The following is a 24,192-nucleotide window of genomic DNA, read 5'->3' on the forward strand; positions in this document are numbered from 1 at the left end:
ATGTAATGTATTACCCACCACACAGATATGTTACAAAATCATGCCACATGATAACTAAGTAAAGGACCATGGGACAATTATTCTAATACAGTTGCTGCAGTAACTAAATTTTTTAAAATCTTTGACCAGTTTTTGCAATCATTTCGCAAGATATTCATTATGACTGTCTCAGTCTATATTGAAACTAAAAATCATTATATAACGCAGTAAGAAAATGTAGTTACTGCAGCAACTGCAGTATAAGATATGTCATTGTTCGAATGCTCTTGGTTCCCACTTACGCCATGTTGCGCCAGCTACAAATTCAATCGATAATTAACCGATAATAAATAATAAACGATAAAGATTCATCCCTGTAAAAAGGTTGTTGAACCCAGGGAAGATTGAAATTACTATTTTCACTCTTCCCGGGATTAATCGATTCCGTTTGAAAAAAAAATGATAATTTTATCATTCAAATCCGATAATTTTTAACCATTTATGAAGTTCAGGTTATAAAATATGACAACAAATAAATCAAAATTGTTATCTTTGTAATTACAATTCAAATAGAGGGGGCTCGAACTTTTGACCACTTAGTAATTTTAAGTATGAACTGATAAATAGATTCTCAGCCTGTTCCTTTTGCTTACAAAATCTGAAGTTTACTTCCAATATATTTCCCCCCTAGAATAATTATTAGATAAGTTCAATAATTAAATATTATCTCTGAGCAAGAATACAACATACAATCAGAAACAGTTATTGCAAAATATTGTATATATACCTACATTCTACAAACGAGTTTGACGTAGCGTAACGGATAATGATGCAAAATCACGCATTAACTTGCATGAATTTGCTTTTGTTGACGTGCATGTTGTAAATCACATTTATATATTTAAAATGTCACCCTTTCTTGGTTTTATTATGTTTAAACGTTATAATTATATAGATTAAACTGGGGGAAAAATTTTATGGAAATCTGGGCTTAGAATAAGCTAATTTGAAATAGGTCCAAATTAATATTCCATGGTAATTGAAGTTACCGCACCGAAAACAATCGAATTAACACAAAATACAATTCACATTTCAATGAAATAGGTCTAATAGTAATTTCCAACAAAAGACAATGGTAGATATTCGCTTATAAAATCGAACGTGATAATCAGCGTAAAATTAACGTCTTAATGTTTAACAAGCGTAAATATGAAAGTTATTATAATTAAGGTAATTTAAATAATGGTTTTCTACCTCCTTTGATCATTATTTCATTAAACGTCACTTAGACGAATTGAGTTTATTAATATCTATAAATTACCAAGTAACTACCGAGGAGTTATTCTTTCAAATACAATATTAATGGCTCGATTTTCAAATTAATATTTGATTAATATTGTAGAGAGATCAATGAGATCAAATCGGTGCTTTATAAGAAAATTCAACGAGGAGGAATATATGTAATTACGAATATCTAATTATGATACATTGTACTCTTATGTAATATAATAATTGTAATTTAAGTATTTCTGAGTTGTTGTAATTGTATTGTATATGTTAAACCAAGCTGTAAGTGGCGGATTTGTTTCTGCTGTTGTTTCTGTGGTATCAGTGGCTGGATATCAACGAAGATACGAAATAAAATAAGCAATGAAAAAATGACAATGCTGTGGGTATCAGTGGCTGGATCTCAATGAAGATACAAATAAAATAAGCAATGAAAAAATGACAATGCTGTGGGTATCAGTGGCTGGATCTCAATGGAAGTACAAAATGACAATGCTGTGGGTATCAGTGGCTGGATCTCAATGGAGATACAAAATGACAATGCTGTGGGTATCAGTGGCTGGATCTCAATGGAAGTACAAAATGACAATGCTGTGGGTATCAGTGGCTGGATATCGAGACATACAAAATGACAATGCTGTGGGTATCAGTGGCTGGATCTCAATGGAAGTACAAAATGACAATGCTGTGGGTATCAGTGGCTGGATCTCAATGGAGATACAAAATGACAATGCTGTGGGTATCAGTGGCTGGATCTCAATGGAAGTACAAAATGACAATGCAGTGGCTGGATATCAATAAAGATACAAATGAAATAAGCTCGTAAAAAATCAAAATGGTAAAGTAAAACTGCCATAGGGAAAGTGCCGAACTTTCCGAAAAAAGGTATATTTTTTAGTTAGGACTAATTTTACTATAATATATATATAATTTGACAGGAATTGGAACCGCCCACTGATTATATTGGAAAGAAATCATAATTTCTAAGCTGTAAAAATCTATGAAAATGAGAAAAAGCCACCCAAATCAAGATTTGAACTAGGAATCTTCATGATATGCAGACATCCTGTATTATAATATTTGTATTAACAAGGAAGAGCGAGATTACAAATATTCCTTGATATTAAGTATAAGTCTTTAATCTAGCTAATGTTGCGGGTTACAAGAAATGTTCGAACAAGTGTCAACATTACAATTTTCCTCCTTTTGTTATATTTATTAATGAGTAGTTAGTTGCTCGATAAGAACGCAACACAAGCAACCAGTAACAAGCGATGTTTTTTTCGAACGGTTGTTTGTCTGCGTCTACGCCATATGCGTTGCGTCTACGAATGGGAACCAAGCTTTATACATCCTAGGTTTATATTCAAAACTGCAACACACTATAATTGCTATATGAAACAATAGCCTACCTTCTGTAGTCATTTGAAGAAGTCCGTCCAAAAGCTCTGTCTTGATATTTTCCTTCCGATGATCCTCTACCGTATTTTAATACTATCATAACATCAGCACATTTTTAGACCAAATTGAGACTGGAATACAAACAATATTAACGTTTAAATAATATAGGCTATTTAATGTTTAATTAAGTAATAATAATACTATTTATTCGGTCATCAATGTAAAAATAAACAGGAATGATAATAGATTCTGCACTCACTCCATACAATACAAACAGTTAAGATAAAACCATATGCAAGAAAAATACAAATAAACTATACATAACATGAAATATAGTGTTTTGTTTGAGCATACTTAATTAAGTTGAAAGTGTAATCTATTATCGTACTGGGACTGAAGATCGCCAAAAATAAGTTTGGAGAAAATTTAGTATTTTTAAGTGAAGATTTTATATTTAAAACATGCTATGAGTTTTAGGTTAACAATAATCAACTCGATATGTCCTTGGGATTATGGAATTTTAACCATAACTTAATGAGTGTGTAATGCCATGCCACTTAACACGCAATACATTCATCTTTTAAAACATTCATTTTATTTAGCTTAAGTGACTGAGTTAGGTTGTACATCACACCTAATGCTTTAGTTAATTCAAATAGATGCTGTGCTTTTAACGCTTAGGTCGATCGTCTGACTAAATAAGCTAATCATTCCAATTTTGTTTTCTGTTTTACAGGCGCATTAAAAAAACGAAAACACATTCGTGCAGTTAAATTCATCATTTGAAAGCGCGCGTACAAAAGCCGTACCATTATTGTCATCAATCGAGCGCGCGCGTACAAAGGTATAGCACATTGTAATCATTTGAACGCGCGCCTACAAGCAATACAATTATTGACATTATTTGAACGCGCGTTACTGGCGCACTGAAGAAATGTGACCCAATTACGTAATCAAACTGCATAGCACGATGAGCTCAGGATGAGATTAGAAGCATAGGATATACCGGGAATACAAATAATGAACGAGTTGATATTTCCATGAGTTGAAAGATTGACTGTCCTATTTAACGAGGCGGAGCAGAGTTAAAAAGGACAGTCAGGCTTTCAAGGAATAACAATTCTTCAAAATATAGCTTACTGAAGTCTCAAAAGCTGGAGGTTATCAAAATGGCAGTGCTATAATTTTTGGCTACGGAGATTGGTTTTCGTAAACGTGCACTAGTCACCAGTCTTGCATTTTACACAATTCTCAAAATAACAAAAAAAGCAACGCAAATGCAATAGACCCATTGAATATAACTTTTACCGTGTGGTAAAACCAATACGGCATGTGATACGAGTACCAATTTATTGTAAAGGATATGTTTGTTGTAAAAATATAGAATTCATGACAGATTGTCGATGAAAAACCTCTTAGATGTAACCTTGAGAGAATTTACACAAACTTGTTTTTTATGAAAAGGTTAAGTAGGCCTACAACTGAATGAATGGATGGTAAGGAATATAAAAGAAATCCTAACTGCTATTAAACAAGTTCACTTTTAAAATAATTTTGTATAATAAAATTGATTTAAAAATTTGAATAAATTACAAGTAAATTGCAATTTGCATTCCTTACTTTATAAACTAATAAAATGTACTCTTAAAGTACATAGAAGCAATGTTTGAATCAAATCGGTAAGTGTTTTACGGTAAGTTATATTTTGAACCAATAAAGCGTTTTTAGACGCTTTACAGAAGAATAAAACGAGAGCAGACCAACTTTATCTTGAGGAGAAGTCGATAGGTTATCAATGAAACGTCATTAAGGTAAAATATAATTACGTTCGATTGATTGATTGATTTGAATTTATTTGGAAATCTTTTAATTTTTCAATAACGACCGTCTCATATAAAAAAGTACCGATCAATACTAGTAAATAAATAAATAAAGTCTATAAACAAAAATTTAAAATGCTACAAGTAGGTTGTTACCACGTGTAATAATATAAATTAGCTCGTACCCGTAATTATGACATTATGAATTATTGATATTACTAGATGAATGTATAATACATGTATTTATATGTTCATAAGTTCAGCTATTGTGTATAAGTACGTTACCACAACCACCAAGGATACATTCTCCGAATTAACAATGCTAAAAATATTTGTAAACACGTTGAATATTTATGAATAAAGTACATTATGGTATTGCCTGGATGCAACATACGGGTTGGTTACAATAAGCAAGGAATAACTACAGGTACGTGTATCATACCTTCTTTTTCTGATGAAGTCTTTCTGATGAACAACTACGTGTATCATACATTCTACTTCTGATGAAATCTTTCTGTTGAACTACGTGTATAATACATTCTCCTTCTGATGAAGTCTTTCTGATAAACAGTACTTGTATCATACGTTCTTTTTCTGATGATAAACAGTACGTGTATTAGACATGATCTTTCTGATAAATAGTATATGTGTATCATACATTCTCTTTCTGGTAAACAGTTACTGTACGTGTATCAACTCTCACTTTCTGATAAACAGTACGTATATTATGCATTCTCTTTATGATAAACAGTTACTGTACGTGTATCAACTCTCACTTTCTGATAAACAGTACGTGTATTATGCGTTCTCTTTCTGATAAACAGTTACTGTACGTGTATCAACTCTCACTTTCTGATAAACAGTACGTATATTATGCATTCTCTTTATGATAAACAGTTACTGTACGTGTATCAACTCTCACTTTCTGATAAACAGTACGTGTAATTATGCATTCTCTTTATGATAAACAGTTACTGTACGTGTATCAACTCTCACTTTCTGATAAACAGTACGTGTATTATGCGTTCTCTTTCTGATAAACAGTTACTGTACGTGTATCAACTCTCACTTTCTGATAAACAGTACGTGTAATTATGCATTCTCTTTCTGGTAAACAGTTACTGTACGTGTATCAACTCTCACTTTCTGATAAACAGTACGTATATTATGCATTCTCTTTATGATAAACAGTTACTGTACGTGTATCAACTCTCACTTTCTGATAAACAGTACGTGTAATTATGCATTCTCTTTATGATAAACAGTTACTGTACGTGTATCAACTCTCACTTTCTGATAAACAGTACGTGTATTATGCGTTCTCTTTCTGATAAACAGTTACTGTACGTGTATCAACTCTCACTTTCTGATAAACAGTACGTGTATTATGCGTTCTCTTTCTGATAAACAGTTACTGTACGTGTATCAACTCTCACTTTCTGATAAACAGTACGTGTATTATGCGTTCTCTTTCTGATAAACAGTTACTGTACGTGTATCAACTCTCACTTTCTGATAAACAGTACGTATATTATGCATTCTCTTTATGATAAACAGTTACTGTACGTGTATCAACTCTCACTTTCTGATAAACAGTACGTGTATTATGCGTTCTCTTTCTCATAAACAGTTACTGTACGTGTATCAACTCTCACTTTCTGATAAACAGTACGTATATTATGCATTCTCTTTATGATAAACAGTTACTGTACGTGTATCAACTCTCACTTTCTGATAAACAGTACGTGTATTATGCGTTCTCTTTCTGATAAACAGTTACTGTACGTGTATCAACTCTCACTTTCTGATAAACAGTACGTGTATTATGCGTTCTCTTTCTGATAAACAGTTACTGTACGTGTATCAACTCTCACTTTCTGATAAACAGTACGTGTATTATGCGTTCTCTTTCTGATAAACAGTTACTGTACGTGTATCAACTCTCACTTTCTGATAAACAGTACGTATATTATGCGTTCTCTTTCTGATAAACAGTTACTGTACGTGTATCAACTCTCACTTTCTGATAAACAGTACGTGTATTATGCATTCTCTTTATGATAAACAGTTACTGTACGTGTATCAACTCTCACTTTCTGATAAACAGTACGTGTATTATGCGTTCTCTTTCTGATAAACAGTTACTGTACGTGTATCAACTCTCACTTTCTGATAAACAGTACGTGTATTATGCATTCTCTTTATGATAAACAGTTACTGTACGTGTATCAACTCTCACTTTCTGATAAACAGTACGTGTATTATGCATTCTCTTTATGATAAACAGTTACTGTACGTGTATCAACTCTCACTTTCTGATAAACAGTACGTGTATTATGCGTTCTCTTTCTGATAAACAGTTACTGTACGTGTATCAACTCTCACTTTCTGATAAACAGTACGTGTATTATGCGTTCTCTTTCTGATAAACAGTTACTGTACGTGTATCAACTCTCACTTTCTGATAAACAGTACGTGTATTATGCGTTCTCTTTCTGATAAACAGTTACTGTACGTGTATCAACTCTCACTTTCTGATAAACAGTACGTATATTATGCGTTCTCTTTCTGATAAACAGTTACTGTACGTGTATCAACTCTCACTTTCTGATAAACAGTACGTGTATTATGCATTCTCTTTATGATAAACAGTTACTGTACGTGTATCAACTCTCACTTTCTGATAAACAGTACGTGTATTATGCGTTCTCTTTCTGATAAACAGTTACTGTACGTGTATCAACTCTCACTTTCTGATAAACAGTACGTGTATTATGCATTCTCTTTATGATAAACAGTTACTGTACGTGTATCAACTCTCACTTTCTGATAAACAGTACGTGTATTATGCGTTCTCTTTCTCATAAACAGTTACTGTACGTGTATCAACTCTCACTTTCTGATAAACAGTACGTGTATTATGCATTCTCTTTATGATAAACAGTTACTGTACGTGTATCAACTCTCACTTTCTGATAAACAGTACGTGTATTATGCGTTCTCTTTCTCATAAACAGTACGTGTATTATACCTTCTCTTTCTCATAAACAGTACGTGTATCATACTTTCTCTCTTTGATGAACAACTATGTATAATTCATACACTCTGATGCATTCAGTAGTTGTATATCAGTTGATAAAATGTAAACGGAAATTAGAGATGTTATATTTATCGGAATTCTGATTGATTTGTTTAGGCCTATTTTGCTTTATAATTATGTTTTTGTTTGTTTTAAACGTTGTTGCACATATATATTTTTAGAGAATCTATACTCCGTAGCATTGCTATATACTGATACGGGGATCACGAACTAACTGTGACCTCCATCCACCCATATATTATACACTGTATGTTTGTTTTAATTCATTTAAATAGGTGGAAAATAAACTAAACGAAATAAGGTTATTAAAATAAATTACCCCCCTTTAGAAACCCATACAACTCCTAAAGTCCTGTCTACACTATCAAACTTTATGTGATTTATGAAATATGATTTCATATCACTTCACTATTTTTGTCAAACTATCAAATTCAAACAAAACCGCGAGTATTACGCGTGTTATGTTAAATGATTTGTTTAAACAGTAAATTAAAATGGAATCGTTAGATACAGTTTGCCTTAGGCCGCATAACTCGAAAATCTCTCGGTTATTCGTACCATTAAAATTGAAAAGAACATGTATAAATAATTTCAATTTTTCTTTTATTTTACGATAGCTCTGGGTATTTAACACGTTATAATTTTGCAATAACTCGTGGCCATATTTAGAAGTTAAACGTTCATAAAATGAAAAAAGACCCACAGGAAACCACATAATTCCTATAAGTTTTATTTCTGACGATGATAGAATGCGCGTGTGACGTTGGTTGTTTAAAATCGTGTGAATGTAGGTCTATGTTAAGTTGTTTTTTAAAACGGCAGTTCACAACTCATCAGGACAAGTGGCATTCGGATAATAGAAGTACATACTTCATGTTTTACGCAGGCGCCAGAAGCTTCACGAATGCATTGATGACGTAATTAATGAGCATCATCATTATTCATGTGATAATTACATTAAAGCGGACAATCACCTGTAGGCCTACAAAGGAGAAACATTACACGAAAACGTAGGGTAAAGAAAAGGGAACGCGGTAGACTGAAGATGGAACGCGATAGATGGGGAAAAGGAACGCGATAGGCGGAAAAGGGGCGCCACATGGGAATTGGAGAACGTGATAGATGGAAAGGGGAACGCGATAGACGGAAAGGGGCGGCACATGGGAAAGGAGAACGTGATAGATGGAAAGGGAAACCCCATATATCGGAAAGTATGAAACAGACGGGAAAGGGAAAAACGATAGATGTGAAATGGAAACGTGCCTTCTCAATCTTGCCATGCCACTGAATCTTGCCATACGCTTGAATCTTCCCGGATACGTTATCATGTTGACGCAATACATTCATTTACTCGTGCTATCATTAGTGTGAACTGTGTAATGTGCTTTAATTTGCTTCTTGGAAGATGTGTTACAAGATACATTGTTATTCTTGTCTCCACGTGTAACAACAATCATTCTTTTCCCTGTAGCTATAATGACGTCTTGTCCAATTCTCCCTCGGCCATAATCATAAATGCAAACAATATATTAGTGTACCGTAACACTTTTTTTTATGTTTATAATAGCCACGATCAGGTAATTTTCTGAATAAGTAGTTCATGACACGTGATTATGGATATTATAAATTGTAATCAGACATATTGAGGAATATATCAGTTAGTAACTGTTACGACAAAGAATAAGATAATGATGATGACGTCTTATGGTGACGTAATAACCCAATCATAAATAAAATCATAATTATGAATAATAAATTTGCATATTCTCAGGAAAAATACTGAATTACAATGTGGTGGTATAACAAAAAAATATGTTTCTAAATTACACATTTGAGACCCTGTGAAGTGTCCCCTTAATAGAGGTGTGTCCAATAAATAAAGGTTGACCATATGTTGAAACATAATCGACGCTCGTCATTCGTTTTCAAATCAGGTGGCCCTTTAATGGGGAGGGGTTATGTCCCCTGAATAGGGATGTCACAAAGAAGGGGTTACTGCATAATAATGTCAACTGAAACCAGTCAATAAACTGCCTGATGCTTTCAAACAAGGACGGCTAACTAAACAAGTAAACTGTATTCTTTATCAAGCATTTTACTTAAGCTGTGACATGCCCAAATATGGTGGTGATATGCCCATATATGGTAGTGGAATGACATCATCATGTCTATATTTTTGTCACATAAAGTTTGATGTAGACAGTAGACAGAGCTTATATATTAGTCAATTAGACAATCCTTGACAACAAAATGAACATACTGTATTGATAATATTAACATATGACAAAATGACAATTAATTACGATTATGAATTTGTGAGAATTATTTCAAAAACAATACAAGGTAAATAAAAAACCATTAAAATAAATAGATAAACAAAAACAAAAATGAACACAGTTATTATTGACCATATTATATTTAATGAAATATTAGACAACTTTAAATGGACGGAATAATTACAATAGTTGAATAAGGCACCACAAATAATCTAACAATAATATTTACAATATTTAAATTAGAACTATTAACATCTTAGAGTAAATTCATTCTTAATATTTCAAAACAGTTTACATTATTACTTTATTTACATAAAAAGAAAACAACTATGTGTTAAGATTCACAATTTAATGGATATTGAATGAATTGGTATTTTTTAAAATAACAACACTCTCAAACTTCGTGGCATAGGTTTACCGGGGACTGAACTCTAATGCTCTGATTCTAAAAATTGCACAGTCCTAGAAATTATAATTTTATGCAGGCTTTTATGTACTACTACATACAAGGAGCAGATTTTGATATTTTCATCTATGGATTATATTATGTGTTTAAAAAAATCACAATCTGCTATAGGGTCATAGGTTAAGTTATGACACTGTTATTCATTGCCTGATAATTGTAAGGAGCTTTTAATTTGCGACAACCGAAGGCCTAGGAATAAGTTAGTTCATGTCAATTAATAGTTCATAGGTCGTTGCCTGGACCAGAAAACCATCAAAACTCTGACAAGTATACAGTGGTGAGCACTCACTGGCTAAAACCAGAGAGCCCCCGAGCCCATAGGGGCCCCTGGCATTAAAACAAGGCAATTGTCGTATTCGATTGGGAACTTTCGTTGTCAACGTAAAGATTCGTTGAATACTTTTTGTATTCGAATTGTAAATTTGTGCTCAACAGAAAGTCATTCGAATAGAAAACGTTGACAACGAAAGCTTTTTCGTTAAGAACAATCTCAACGCTCAAAATACTCCGTTAAAGAAGTACTCAACGGAAAAAATACTCAACGGTACACTTGAATACGACAATTGAAGTATGTTGAAAAACTAAGAAAGGTCCAAGGTCTCTACCGTTCGGGGGCCACTTATCATACCTAAAAAATCAGGGGTTTCAGGCCTCTATGTTACGCCACAACAAGGGAGCACCCACGTACCAGCTTGCCTACAATAAATTAGTACGACCTAATTTATTCCTAGGTTGTCAGCTGTCGCTAATCAAAAGTTCTCTCTGGAGAAACAAAACATATCTTGTTATCTATTTGTGCCATGAATTAAAAACATGAAAACTTTCGTGGCTTGGGTGAATGGTGTTAAATATTTTTTTTAGTATTATGAATATGAAGTTATTTTTTTTAATACAAATCTTTGACTTTTTTGACAGATTGTTCCCAACTTTCGTTCCAACGACGTTCTATTACTAGCTGTTCCTCCCTCTGCTTTGATATCTCTGTGAGCGTTCTAGTAAATTCCTTCTGGTAGTCCTATGGGAAGCAAACATGGTATTAATGTCAAGTTTCAATTACATATCACTTTACTCTGCTATATGACAAAGTTACTATCTGATTAAAACTGTAATGACAATACACACTGTCAACTTCTGTAAACTAATGTTTGGAATGGTCAATACAGACTGTACATACCATCTCAAACAGAAGTTTGAAGAAGTTTACAGTATGTCAACAAAACGTCACTAAGGTGTTTATACCAATTGTGTATGTATTTTTTTGGTTCAACATAAAAGTAATAATTTTCCAGTTAATTATATTCGGAAGCAGATGAATTTATTTAATAGTAATGTAATGAAACAGGCTAAATATTGGTCCAAAATATGGTCTTTAAAATAAAAGTGTAAATTTGTATTGTAAGATAATAAATGATGTAATTTCTGAGACAACAAGGTGCTGTCGCAGGCAACATGCTTTTGTACTGATTAATGGATTTAAGTGGCTATTGCTTAGTTATTTTTATTTAGTGAAATGCATTGTTATCATTATTATTCTTTATGGTTATTTTTTTATTATAACATTTATTAATAAATTAGATAGAGTCTATATTAAGGAGAAACATTCAGGACAAAAAAGTGTCCCTATAACATGGACATGTGTCTCCTAAGTAGTGGTTGGCTTTACTGTAGTGTTCAAACATATATATATCGGTGTTTCAAAAAAGGCGTTCTACTATAATATAGGTATCTTATATCAGTGGAGGAATTATTGATAGCTTAATCATGGAGGAATTATCAATAAATGTGTGACGTGCCTAAATATCGTAGTGATACGCCCAAATATGGTAGTGACATGACATCATTATGTCCATATAGGCACATAAAGTTTGATAGTGTAGACAGAGCTTTATACTGTATATACAGTAATTGATATTTTTAATATAGTATTCCTGTAATCAATATATTTTACCCACAAAAGATAACTGTAGGTGTTTACAGTCTTTCAAACAGTGAAGTAAATGTAATGTTATTATATAATATAAATTTATTCTATTCACCGTCTATAAAATAATTTTAAGTAACTGTTGGGAAATTCATCTCTATTATAATACATATTTTTTATTAGTTACAGCATGACAAATGATATCTAAAATCTATTCTTTTTGAATTTTATATTCTCAACACATATGGCAAATAATACACTAGTAAATATGCAAATAGCTATTTTTGTGTGATTAATATAATATCCAAATGCATCAAGGTATTATTGGATATATAAAATGGATATAACAGAATTATTAATACGCCATCATTTCGTTTAGTTTCAAGTTTGTGAATTTGGATGATGATTTCAAGTACGCAGCTGTTGCGGGATGTACGTTGTGTGACGTTGAAGTGTGACGCTCTGTGACTGTAACAAACTATAAGCACATGTAATGCAGATCACTAATGAAGTGAATATGAATGAATAATATATGTATTAATGCACTGCTTTAGAAAAAAAATAATGGCACTGTAGCTTGGTGCTTGCTTACTAATTCCAAAGTACTGGGTTCAACTCCTGGCTTACTACTAAGATTTCCTCATAAAAATAGATTTATTCATTTTGTGGATTTGTGAGTTTATAAACCATATTAATATTATTCGCTAATATTTTTGCATAAACCAATCTAATTATATTTTTAGATTTATGGGAAAATAAATAAAGTAATTCATAACCTAATATTAAAGACACTCTAATATTTGTTATTTTAATACTAATGAATGGATGCACAATCAAAAGGTGACGTCTAGAATTACAGGTCAAGTTAAAAGTGTTTGTTGTAATTTAAGTATAAAGTTATTAAAGAGCAATATAAATTAGTGTTTAATTTGTAAATTCAATGAATTTAATTTAAAATCTTCATTTCTTGTTTGAAATGGAGGAAGAGGAGAACTGTCAACAACAACGAATAAAAGTATAGTTCAAATGTCAATATGCCTAAATAGAAATGAAAAGGTATTTGTATAATTAATGTGCAAATTGAGGAAATTTGAACTAGGTCCTGCAGCGCAGTGTCTACCATGAACAACAGAGGCTGGGATGGACCAGTACCCTGAGGTAACCCCTACTCTTCCGAAAGATGCCCTGGGTTCTAATGAAAGGTCTTTGCAAACCAACCAGTGTTTTCCAGAGTGCAATGCCATTCACATACCTACAGTATTTCAGCATTAACACTGGCTGGTATTAGAATTCATCTTTTTGCTGGTTGGCTACAACTATGTTTCAAACATATTCTTGAAAATTATGGCTATTGTTATATAGCATTAAGGGCTTGGGTTTTATAATACATGTTAATTTAATTGTAATAGTTGAAATGAAAGTATATTTAAATTATTAGCAAAACTAGTATTAAAACAACAACAAGCAATATACATGACAATGGAAGAAAGATAAACATATCTTTGTTGATTTAAGCTCATTGGGAAAATATCCATGTGTCAGTTATTGTCAGTCAGTCATTACATTACAACAATTAACCTGTGTGTCGTTCATGGTAGGCGCTGCACTCTGGCTGGGTCTGGGCCTAATCTAAATGTTTAATGTGGATGATTGAAAGAATGTTAACAAAAAACAAGACACAGCCCTTGATGATGTGTATGAAAGGTAAAAAAAAAAAGAAAAATAGTATTTGTATGAACTGTGGAAATTCTACTATTATTTAAAACTACTCTATCTACCTTAAAAGCAACGTCCCGTGTCGTGATCAGATTACGATGGCCTAGCGTTGTTTTAGCCGTGGTTATTGAAGCAGTAAGATCATCGGTATCACCTTCCTCAACAAGGTTCTTAGTAAGACCTGACCACACCTTGCTACCTCGTTGAATAAGCGGTTCATATTCATCGTCTTCTAACGCCATGTCTGCTCGTTTTCTACGTATTAACGCACTTGTTTTCAACTTTTTCTTTTCAACTCCTACAAACAAATTTGTCGTAAATGTGAATTTTTTTCACATAGTTCATCATATTTAATAAATCGCATCTCTCAAATTATTATTGTTTAGGCAATTATCTTTCACTTGTGTTACCACAACGGTACCATATCAAAAATTACAAAATATGTAGGTTCCGTATTTTCAACTATGCTGGAAATTTCAAAGCAACTTACTTCCAGTAAGGATATCATCCACAGTGAGTAACTTATCAAACAGTAACAAAACCTGCTCGGATACGGTTGCCAATTTACTTATAAAATCACTTCCCAGGTCAAATGCGCAAGTCTAATTGGAAAGGATAAAACAAAACACAATGTTGTCACCCTTTGTTACTGTTAGTTATCATCATTAAGACTTTCAGTATACGCATCATTCATATCGAAATCATTGTGAATTATATTTAAAAAAAATATGTTGCCAAGAAGCACTAAACGACACAAAATTAGTGAAAAGTCTTTGTATTTTGGAAATTTAGTGTTAAAAATAATGTATTTAAACTAAACTACAGGATATGGATCCAGGTGTTCATTTATTTTTGAAAAACTATTAACACCATCTCTTCCCCGTTGAAAAATTCCGCCTATTAAAGTGAAACAGTTTTGTGACAAGATATTATTCATATCATTAACAAAAAATCAGATGACCCGGTTTATAAATTGATGCTATGTTTGGCAACATAAACATATTATTTTAAGCCTCATCATCATCATTTATTCATAAATACATCATCCTCCTTCCTAATTGTTATCTTAATCACTATAATCATATCACACATTCATTAACTAATAACTGTATTTCAGTATTGCTTCACATGATGAGCAAATTAACAAAATGACATAGCACCTAGATTCACGGTTATGAAACACAGCCATCGGCTAAACACTTTTGTTCACCTATTTCATCATTTTAATGGATTCCAAAAAAAAGCATATTTATTGGTAGATTTAAATGCTAATGGCTCTATTGCATAATTTTGGAAATTAGAAGAGCCTTAGGTTTTGACATTGACAAACACATACAATAATAATATTAGTAATTTGTTATGTTTGTGGTTTTACCATGTGTTTTAAAAAATTAGGCAAAGTGAGGTTATAAGCTCTGTCTACACTATCAAACTTTATGTGACAACCTAAAATGCGATGTGCCCATTATGGACATGATGATGTCATATCACTACCATATTTGGGCATATCACTACCATAGGAACATTACACTTAAGCTCTGTCTACACTATCAAACATCAAAGATTTTCTCAGCATTTTGGTTGTTACTCCAGAAAATACTTGTACAGTACCATAAACAACCGAAACACCAAAATTTCCTCAACAATACTTTATTATGTCCATTTTAAAAATACATGGTGTACCAAAAACCTAACTTTACTAGTGTTTATTCGCATGCAAACCTTTAACCAATATTGGTTTTAATATTATCATAAAGTAAGTCATTATAAAAGTTGAAAAGGCAGAGCCAGTCATCAGACCGAATCACTTTTAATTGGAATAACAACATCCAATAATTACTTGCTAGTTACAATAGTATATTGTTCTTTATTAAGTCACTCCAGATAGTAAAATTATACACAAGCGTTGAGTTACTTTTGGTATAATTGCTTGATTGACAAAAGAGGAAAAAATTGTGTTATATTACAGAAACACATTAAATTTGTCCAATAATTACACTGCACTTATAAGGAAATAAGATCTTGTTCTTACGGCGTATACTGTTATTACCATTTATAAATATATAATGTAGGTGGAATTTGTTTAAAATAATTTGATTAAAATGATGAAATAATTTGATTAAAATGATGAAATACAGTGTTCAGCACAACAGTATTCAATATACCAGCCTTCATTACAGCAGCGTTTTTTTAGTGGTATTACAACATTTCTGCTTGTTCGCATGCATGCTTTATGAAACCCAGTGTTCGGAACAATTGGAAACAATTTGGTACTGAAAATATTTCATTTCATTAAATAAAAGTTTTGGAGTTTGAAAATAACAATCACCTGAAATGACGGACAACTCAAGTACAGACGGAAGCGTCCATAGTGGAAACTACCAATTTTTTACGGCTCCGATTTCAGCGTTCATTGCGATTGAAAATATAATTGTTGTTGTAATAATTGGCTGTACTAGACGATTATGGAAAAAACAGAATATTTTTATCGTTTCCTTGACGTTGACTGATGTTTTGGCAAATTTGTTTTTATTTTTACATTTCACAGTAGAGCATAATTCGCTCAATGTTTTACATAGTAAGGTAAGCATCTTAACTTTATACTGTGCGCTATGCAACACATCTATATTGACCTTAGCCGCTGTGGCCGTGGACAGAGGCATCGCTATTGTTTGGGCACCATTTAACTACGATGTCATTGTGACAATTAAACGTTGTATTATTGTGTGCATTTTGAATGGGCTCATTCCTGCTATCATTTTCATCTTAGTCGACGAAACGTATATAACAATAGTGTTTCCAATAATATATTTTGTATCATTGAGTCTTATAACTTTTGTGTACTGTAAAATTTATTGGAGTTTGAATAGACAAAATCGACTTGTTCTCCAGCAAAATAAAAATGAGTTGGAACGTTCTAAGAAGCTTTTGAAGACGTTCTTAATTCTGATATTCGTATTTTTTATTTGCTTCTCACCGCCAGCAGTCTATTTGGCATTATATACATGTGGATTAACAGAATACAATGGGGATTTTGCTAATGTTGGTATTATAATTGGAAATACGAATGCATTACTGAATCCTATGATTTACTGGTGGCGGCTAAAAGATTTCCGATCTGTAGTTTCTCAATGTATTACAAGATGTAGAGGAACTTTGGAAAATACAGTACATTCAAGTAATTCAATATCGCCTGTCATGTCATCGGAAACATAGGTGAACCAATTTTGAGGTGTGATTCATTTTAAATTGGATAATTTAGATGAACTATATCTATGGAAAACCAATTATAGGTCGCCCACTAAATCAACTTGTATTGTAACATATGTACATAGGATCACTGGCTTAATTCCCATCTGTACATAAAATGCACGATGAAGAACTTTTACACTATTCAAATAGAGTAATGGGACTCACAAATAGAACCCAACACAAATTCCTTCAGTTTCTTGAGGAGAGAATACATTTACACAAATAATAAATTACATAAAAAACACAAACTTCTTTATTGTTACTTCTTTACAGAAAAAATAAATATTATGGTACCTTTAAAGTATTTGTTTGTTTCTCCACTCCATCAATGTATTCATTGTGCCTTGTTGATTCACTCTCGCAAAGCTCTGCCAACTTGCTGGCTTGATGCGGATGACCTAATGTTGGCCGTAACAAAGTCTTGTGGTCAATCTAAAAATAGAAATAATTTCATTTTTAGAAAACAAATGTTCAACAGATAATCTGTATACATTTGTAGCGATGAATGGTTATTGTCATTAATAAATGGAATTATTACATATGTGGCAATATAAATTTAAATTTTGTCAAGAAAAGCATTCTTCAAGTGCAACACTTAAATAAAATTGATTTGTTCGTTTGTACATATCAATCAAAAATCACAACGAAAAGATAGATCTTTGGAGGCTAGATCTTATAATATACTCATAACAATCTGGATTTGGTAAGAACTAGAGCTTTAAAGAGTGGATCCAGGACAGAGGTTAATGTAATGATAATATTTATTCGGTCATCAATGTAAAAATAACCAGGAATGAGAATAGGCTAAAGCCCAAACAGACTCTGCACTCACTCCATACAATACAAACAGTTAAGATAAAACCATATACAAGAAAAATACAAATAAACTATACATAACATGAAATATAGTGTTTTGTTAGAGCAGCCTTAAATATTGAAATTGTTTGTGAATCTTTTATGTCATTTGGTATTTGCTCCCATAGTCTAGGAAAGGAAACAAATATACAGAATTATGAGTACTGCCTTTCGAATTCCAACGTAAAAGCTTACCCGGACATCTTTCACTAGTTTTAATATACTCATTGAAAGAATGGGGACAGTAACCTTTCAAAATTCTGGATCCTTCCCTGAATTTTGCCCATTCGTAACCCCATTTAAACATTGAGCTGCAGTGGCTTAAGGTGGGCAAGAGCCACGTGTGTAGGCTTCAATGATATAGTTATTTATTTGAACAACTAACCCTCTGCTTCTCCCAGCGTTGAAGAGACTTGCTGAAGGTGTTATCCAAGTCAGCTCTCTTGCCAGCAAACAGCCCTCGGTGCTCTTTAAAGACCTCTGAAATTATGAGAGCTGGTACATTTGATGTGCTCTTCTCGGCACGTTCCAACTGGCCACGAAATTCTGAATAGGAAGAATGTAATTAATGTAAATCTTACTAAGGAAAATGCTTATGCAAAATTACACAATATTATTATAGATTAACGCAAGGTTTTTTCCACATAAATTGTAGAAGAACTTATTGTAGATCTGCCAAATTCACTCATTTTCCTCCTCTTCAATGCACCGCCAGCAAGTTTTGGAAATAAGTCCATTACTAATATTGTGTGACATTAGGAAAATATCTTTTCCCCCCGATTCCAAACGTTTGTTAAAATCCTATAAATAACATTAATTTACATTTAACTCCCCTTTTTCAACAAGTACATTCAAAATATATAGCCAAAGTGATTGTTCTTTATAATAAATTGACAATGGTATCATTAACAAGAATTGACACAATTTTATCTTGGTTAATCTACAATCAACTTCTTTTAAAGTTCACACTCAAATCAGTGAAATGGTTTTACTCGTTTGTTATCAACAAAAATACTCAAAATGAAAAATGTCATTACGATGTTATATCAATCTGAGGTAACGAAAAGGTATAAAAAGCCACAGGAGTTGAAAGTACTTTTCTTAATAAAACCCTATTGGCTAAAATGCTACCACTGCTATACAAACATATGCACATTAACACGTAGATTAATAATCTTTGTATTATTGAAAATGAAAACAGTGAAAGTAGAGAGACCTACTTAAATGAGAATAAATAACAATTCTGGCAAACTTTATCTTGTACTTATGAACTACAGTTTATAGGCCAGAATTCAAGGACTTACAATTATGTACTACTGTATTATTATAAAGGTAAACGAAAGATGCCGCACTACTAATAAGATATCGGGTGTACTATATAGAACTATATTATGCGTCGGATTGTTATCAACTTTAATAGGTTTTATCAGTATAAACACATTTATTTTGTTCATTTTCATCACTACATGTGACGTCTTGATTACCGTAAATATCAGATTGTTTAGGTACTTTTGAAGATTGCTTTGAAAATTTAAAATTTTAAGTTTATAGTAAACACAAACAATATTGGTTAGAAATGTTTAGGCAGGGAAGTACACCTCCCTGGGGTAGGCTTTAGACTTCAATACTGATGCAAGCCTGTGGATGTAACACTGAACATTTAGGCAGTTACAGTTAAAACTACAGAGGGACTCTAGTATTCATAAACTTGTGTAGAATAATTTGAAGGAACTTGGAAAAGCGAATAATGAGAATACTATAATATAAAGTTCCTGCTTAACCTAAAAACATCAAACCATTTATTTTCTTCTATTTTTGTCATAAAGAAATAAGTACAGTAACATTGAATGAATAAAGGTAAAGAAAATTAGAACAGTCAAGTGACAAATTTAACACTTTTGACAGGATGTATCTTAATCAAGTTTACACACATTGTATAATTCATGTAGGATATCCTTTGTATAATTCATGTAGGATATCCTTTGTATAATTCATGTAGGATATCCTTTGTATAATTCATGTAGGATATCCATTGTATAATTCATGTAGGATATCCTTTGTATAATTCATGTTGGTGATCCATTGTATAATTCATGTACAGTAGGATATCCTTTGTATAATTCATGTAGGATATCCATTGTATAATTCATGTAGGATATCCTTTGTATAATTCATGTTGGTGATCCATTGTATAATTCATGTAGGATATCCTTTGTATAATTCATGTAGGATATCCTTTGTATAATTCATAGGATATCCATTGTATAATTCATGTAGGATATCCATTGTATAATTCATGTAGGATATCCATTGTATAATTCATGTAGGATATCCATTGTATAATTCATGTAGGATATCCATTGTATAATTCATGTAGGATATCCATTGTATAATTCATGTAGGATATCCTTTGTATAATTCATGTAGGATATCCATTGTATAATTCATGTAGGATATCCATTGTATAATTCATGTAGGATAGCCATTGTATAATTCATGTAGGATATCCATTGTATAATTCATGTAGGATATCCTTTGTATAATTCATGTAGGATATCCATTGTATAATTCATGTAGGATATCCTTTGTATAATTCATGTTGGTGATCCATTGTATAATTCATGTAGGATATCCTTTGTATAATTCATGTAGGATATCCTTTGTATAATTCATGTAGGATATCCTTTGTATAATTCATGTAGGATATCCTTTGTATAATTCATGTAGGATATCCATTGTATAATTCATGTAGGATATCCTTTGTATAATTCATGTAGGATATCCTTTGTATAATTCATGTTGGTGATCCATTGTATAATTCATGTAGGATATCCATTGTATAATTCGTGTAGGATAGCCATTGTATAATTCATGTAGGATATCCATTGTATAATTCATGTAGGATATCCTTTGTATAATTCATGTAGGATATCCATTGTATAATTCATGTAGGATATCCTTTGTATAATTCATGTTGGTGATCCATTGTATAATTCATGTAGGATATCCTTTGTATAATTCATGTAGGATATCCTTTGTATAATTCATGTAGGATATCCTTTGTATAATTCATGTTGGTGATCCATTGTATAATTCATGTAGGATATCCTTTGTATAATTCATGTAGGATATCCATTGTATAATTCATGTAGGATATCCATTGTATAATTCATGTAGGATATCCTTTGTATAATTCATGTAGGATATCCTTTGTATAATTTATGTAGGATATCCATTGTATAATTCATGTAGGATATCCTTTGTATAATTCATGTAGGATATCCTTTGTATAATTCATGTTGGTGATCCATTTTATAATTCATGTAGGATATCCTTTGTATAATTCATGTAGGATATCCTTTGTATAATTCATGTAGGATATCCTTTGTATAATTCATGTTGGTGATCCATTGTATAATTCATGTAGGATATCCTTTGTATAATTCATGTAGGATATCCTTTGTATAATTCATGTACAGTAGGATCCTTTGTATAATTCATGTAGGATATCCATTGTATAATTCATGTAGGATATCCTTTGTATAATTCATGTTGGTGATCCATTGTATAATTCATGTAGGATATCCTTTGTATAATTCATGTAGGATATCCATTGTATAATTCATGTACAGTAGGATATCCTTTGTACAATTCATGTAGGATATCCATTGTATAATTCATGTAGGATATCCATTGTATAATTCATGTACAGTAGGATATCCTTTGTACAATTCATGTAGGATATCCATTGTATAATTCATGTAGGATATCCATTGTATAATTCATGTAGGATATCCATTGTATAATTCATGTAGGATATCCATTGTATAATTCATGTAGGATATCCTTTGTATAATTCATGTAGGATATCCATTGTATAATTCATGTACAGTAGGATATCCTTTGTACAATTCATGTAGGATATCCATTGTATAATTCATGTAGGATATCCATTGTATAATTCATGTAGGATATCCATTGTATAATTCATGTAGGATATCAATTGTATAATTCATGTAGGATATCAATTGTATAATTCATGTAGGATATCCATTGTATAATTCATGTAGGATATCCATTGTATAATTCATGTAGGATATCCATTGTATAATTCATGTAGGATATCCTTTGTATAATTCATGTAGGATATCCATTGTATAATTCATGTAGGATATCAATTGTATAATTCATGTAGGATATCAATTGTATAATTCATGTAGGATATCCTTTGTATAATTCATGTAGGATATCCATTGTATAATTCATGTAGGATATCAATTGTATAATTCATGTAGGATATCAATTGTATAATTCATGTAGGATATCCATTGTATAATTCATGTAGGATATCAATTGCATAATTCATGTAGGATATCCATTGTATAATTCATGTTGGTGATCCATCATACAAAAGTAATACTGTCTGTATTTCGCAGAATTGTACACAAAATAATTCAAATTGATGCAACTTTAGGAAGGAAATACAATTGTACATAACAAATTGGTGCACTCAGTACTGCAGCCAGATTTTTTTATCATGTTGCATAAGTCTAGATAGTTAAAGCAGTACTAAAGTTAAAACCTTAAGTGAAGAACTTAAGGTTTTATTAGAACTGACTTAAGCTAAGTCATTGACTATAACAAAGTTAAGCTAATTATTGCAAAGTAAGTTTGACCTCTGCACTTTTAATATTTTAATCAAGCAAAAACAATTCATGAAAAATGGTTATAGTTTTTCTTACCTTGTAAACAGTGGTTGTGATAGTTATCAGCTTGCGTATAGTACGATTGTAATTTGCTAACGATCATATCAGCGCACAACTCAAAAGTCTCATGAATCGCTTGGGGACGTGTCGGAGGACGCAAGCCCTTCTGACGATAGTACATCTGAAATGTCAAGTTTTACAGTGTGTACTTAATCTGTACACATTTTCATATCACTTTGAACGACAATTTAAAAACTGGTATTGACTTTAACACTTAAAATGAATTGCTTTCAATGAACTCTTGAGTAAATTATATTCTATTATAATAGGAAAGCATTACATCAAAAAAATGACATCAGCAAAAAGTAGCAAATTTAAGAATTTTGAATTAAAAAGTGATTGTTGAAGAATAGAGGTCCTATGTTAAGCAATGGTGTTAAGTAAGAAAAACTTACATTAAAAACAATGAAAAAGAAATATGTACTATATTGTGATCAAAACGGTGTATAATTATAATATATAATCATATTTTGTATAGTATCATTTATTTATTCAATATAAAACAATAAAAACATAAAACCAATTGAGGTATTAATTTTATTTTAGTTTTATTATTTAAAAACATTTAGTAATGGATATCAAATGACTGCTGCACAATAAAAACCAGAATTTAATGACAGAAAAGCTTATGTTTTAATGTGGAAAATTGTGCGATAATGATAAAAGGCTTGTAGCCTTTTAAAAAATGCATTTGCTTAAAGTTTGATCACTAAACTATGACAAACAACGTATGGACTTTAACTAATTTAACGACTTGAACAAAAATAAGAAGAGCCTAAACTGTACAGCTGTTTTTAGCATTCATTGTGCTGTCAATTAATACAATAATCAGGGATTGTTTAGCTGGGTTGACGCAGAACTAGGCCAAAATTATTATTCACTCAGAATATCAATATACATAATATGCAAATGTTTGATAACATTCATGTTTCATAAATAAAATTATGTTTTAAATGCTTTGTAGTTTTACGGCCAATTCAGACAGCGTCGTACGAAGAGGACCGTCTTGAATTGTCGGTGCTGTCTGAGATAAATCCAGACGAGACAAGTTGTCTTGAGATAGCGTAATGCGTAGTTTTTAGGTCGTCTTGTCGTCAACGTTGTCCGAGTTGGCCTTTAAATGTCTGTTAATTTATTTCATCTTTATACTCAGTGACCTCCTCATGTATAATACTGAACTCACATAACACAGAAACACCATCATCCCTATTTATTGCCAACATTCTTGGACCCTTGGTATAAAAATCTCTTTCTATGACCAGATTTAAATTTAACTTTAGGAAGGACATGATACCAATAGAACTGGATCTAGTAGAGTAGGCATAAATATTTTTGAGACAAATTGAAACGATT

The 24,192-nt window shown here is 31.8% G+C and overlaps 2 protein-coding genes across 2 annotated transcripts in view; both read right to left on the bottom strand.

Moving 5' to 3' along the window:
• Positions 1 to 2,773, bottom strand: part of LOC140047243 (short transient receptor potential channel 4-like) — a 47,426-nt gene extending 44,653 nt beyond the window's left edge. The window contains exon 1 of the mRNA XM_072092143.1: positions 2,679 to 2,773. Within this exon, the coding sequence (XP_071948244.1) occupies positions 2,679 to 2,767 (89 nt within the window). The 5' untranslated portion in view covers positions 2,768 to 2,773. The remainder of the gene's footprint in view (positions 1 to 2,678) is intronic.
• A 7,231-nt stretch (positions 2,774 to 10,004) lies between these two features.
• LOC140047247 (coiled-coil domain-containing protein 180-like) overlaps positions 10,005 to 24,192 on the bottom strand; it is a 53,644-nt gene continuing 39,456 nt past the window's right edge. The window contains exons 30-35 of the mRNA XM_072092149.1: positions 22,816 to 22,960; positions 18,459 to 18,619; positions 17,513 to 17,650; positions 14,457 to 14,568; positions 14,029 to 14,264; positions 10,005 to 11,344 (exon numbers count right to left, since the gene is read on the bottom strand). Coding sequence (XP_071948250.1) covers positions 11,216 to 11,344; positions 14,029 to 14,264; positions 14,457 to 14,568; positions 17,513 to 17,650; positions 18,459 to 18,619; positions 22,816 to 22,960 — 921 coding nt within the window. The 3' untranslated portion in view covers positions 10,005 to 11,215. The remainder of the gene's footprint in view (positions 11,345 to 14,028; positions 14,265 to 14,456; positions 14,569 to 17,512; positions 17,651 to 18,458; positions 18,620 to 22,815; positions 22,961 to 24,192) is intronic.

This window comes from Antedon mediterranea, chromosome 4 (assembly GCF_964355755.1).
Source record: "Antedon mediterranea chromosome 4, ecAntMedi1.1, whole genome shotgun sequence".
NCBI lineage: Eukaryota > Metazoa > Echinodermata > Crinoidea > Comatulida > Antedonidae > Antedon > Antedon mediterranea.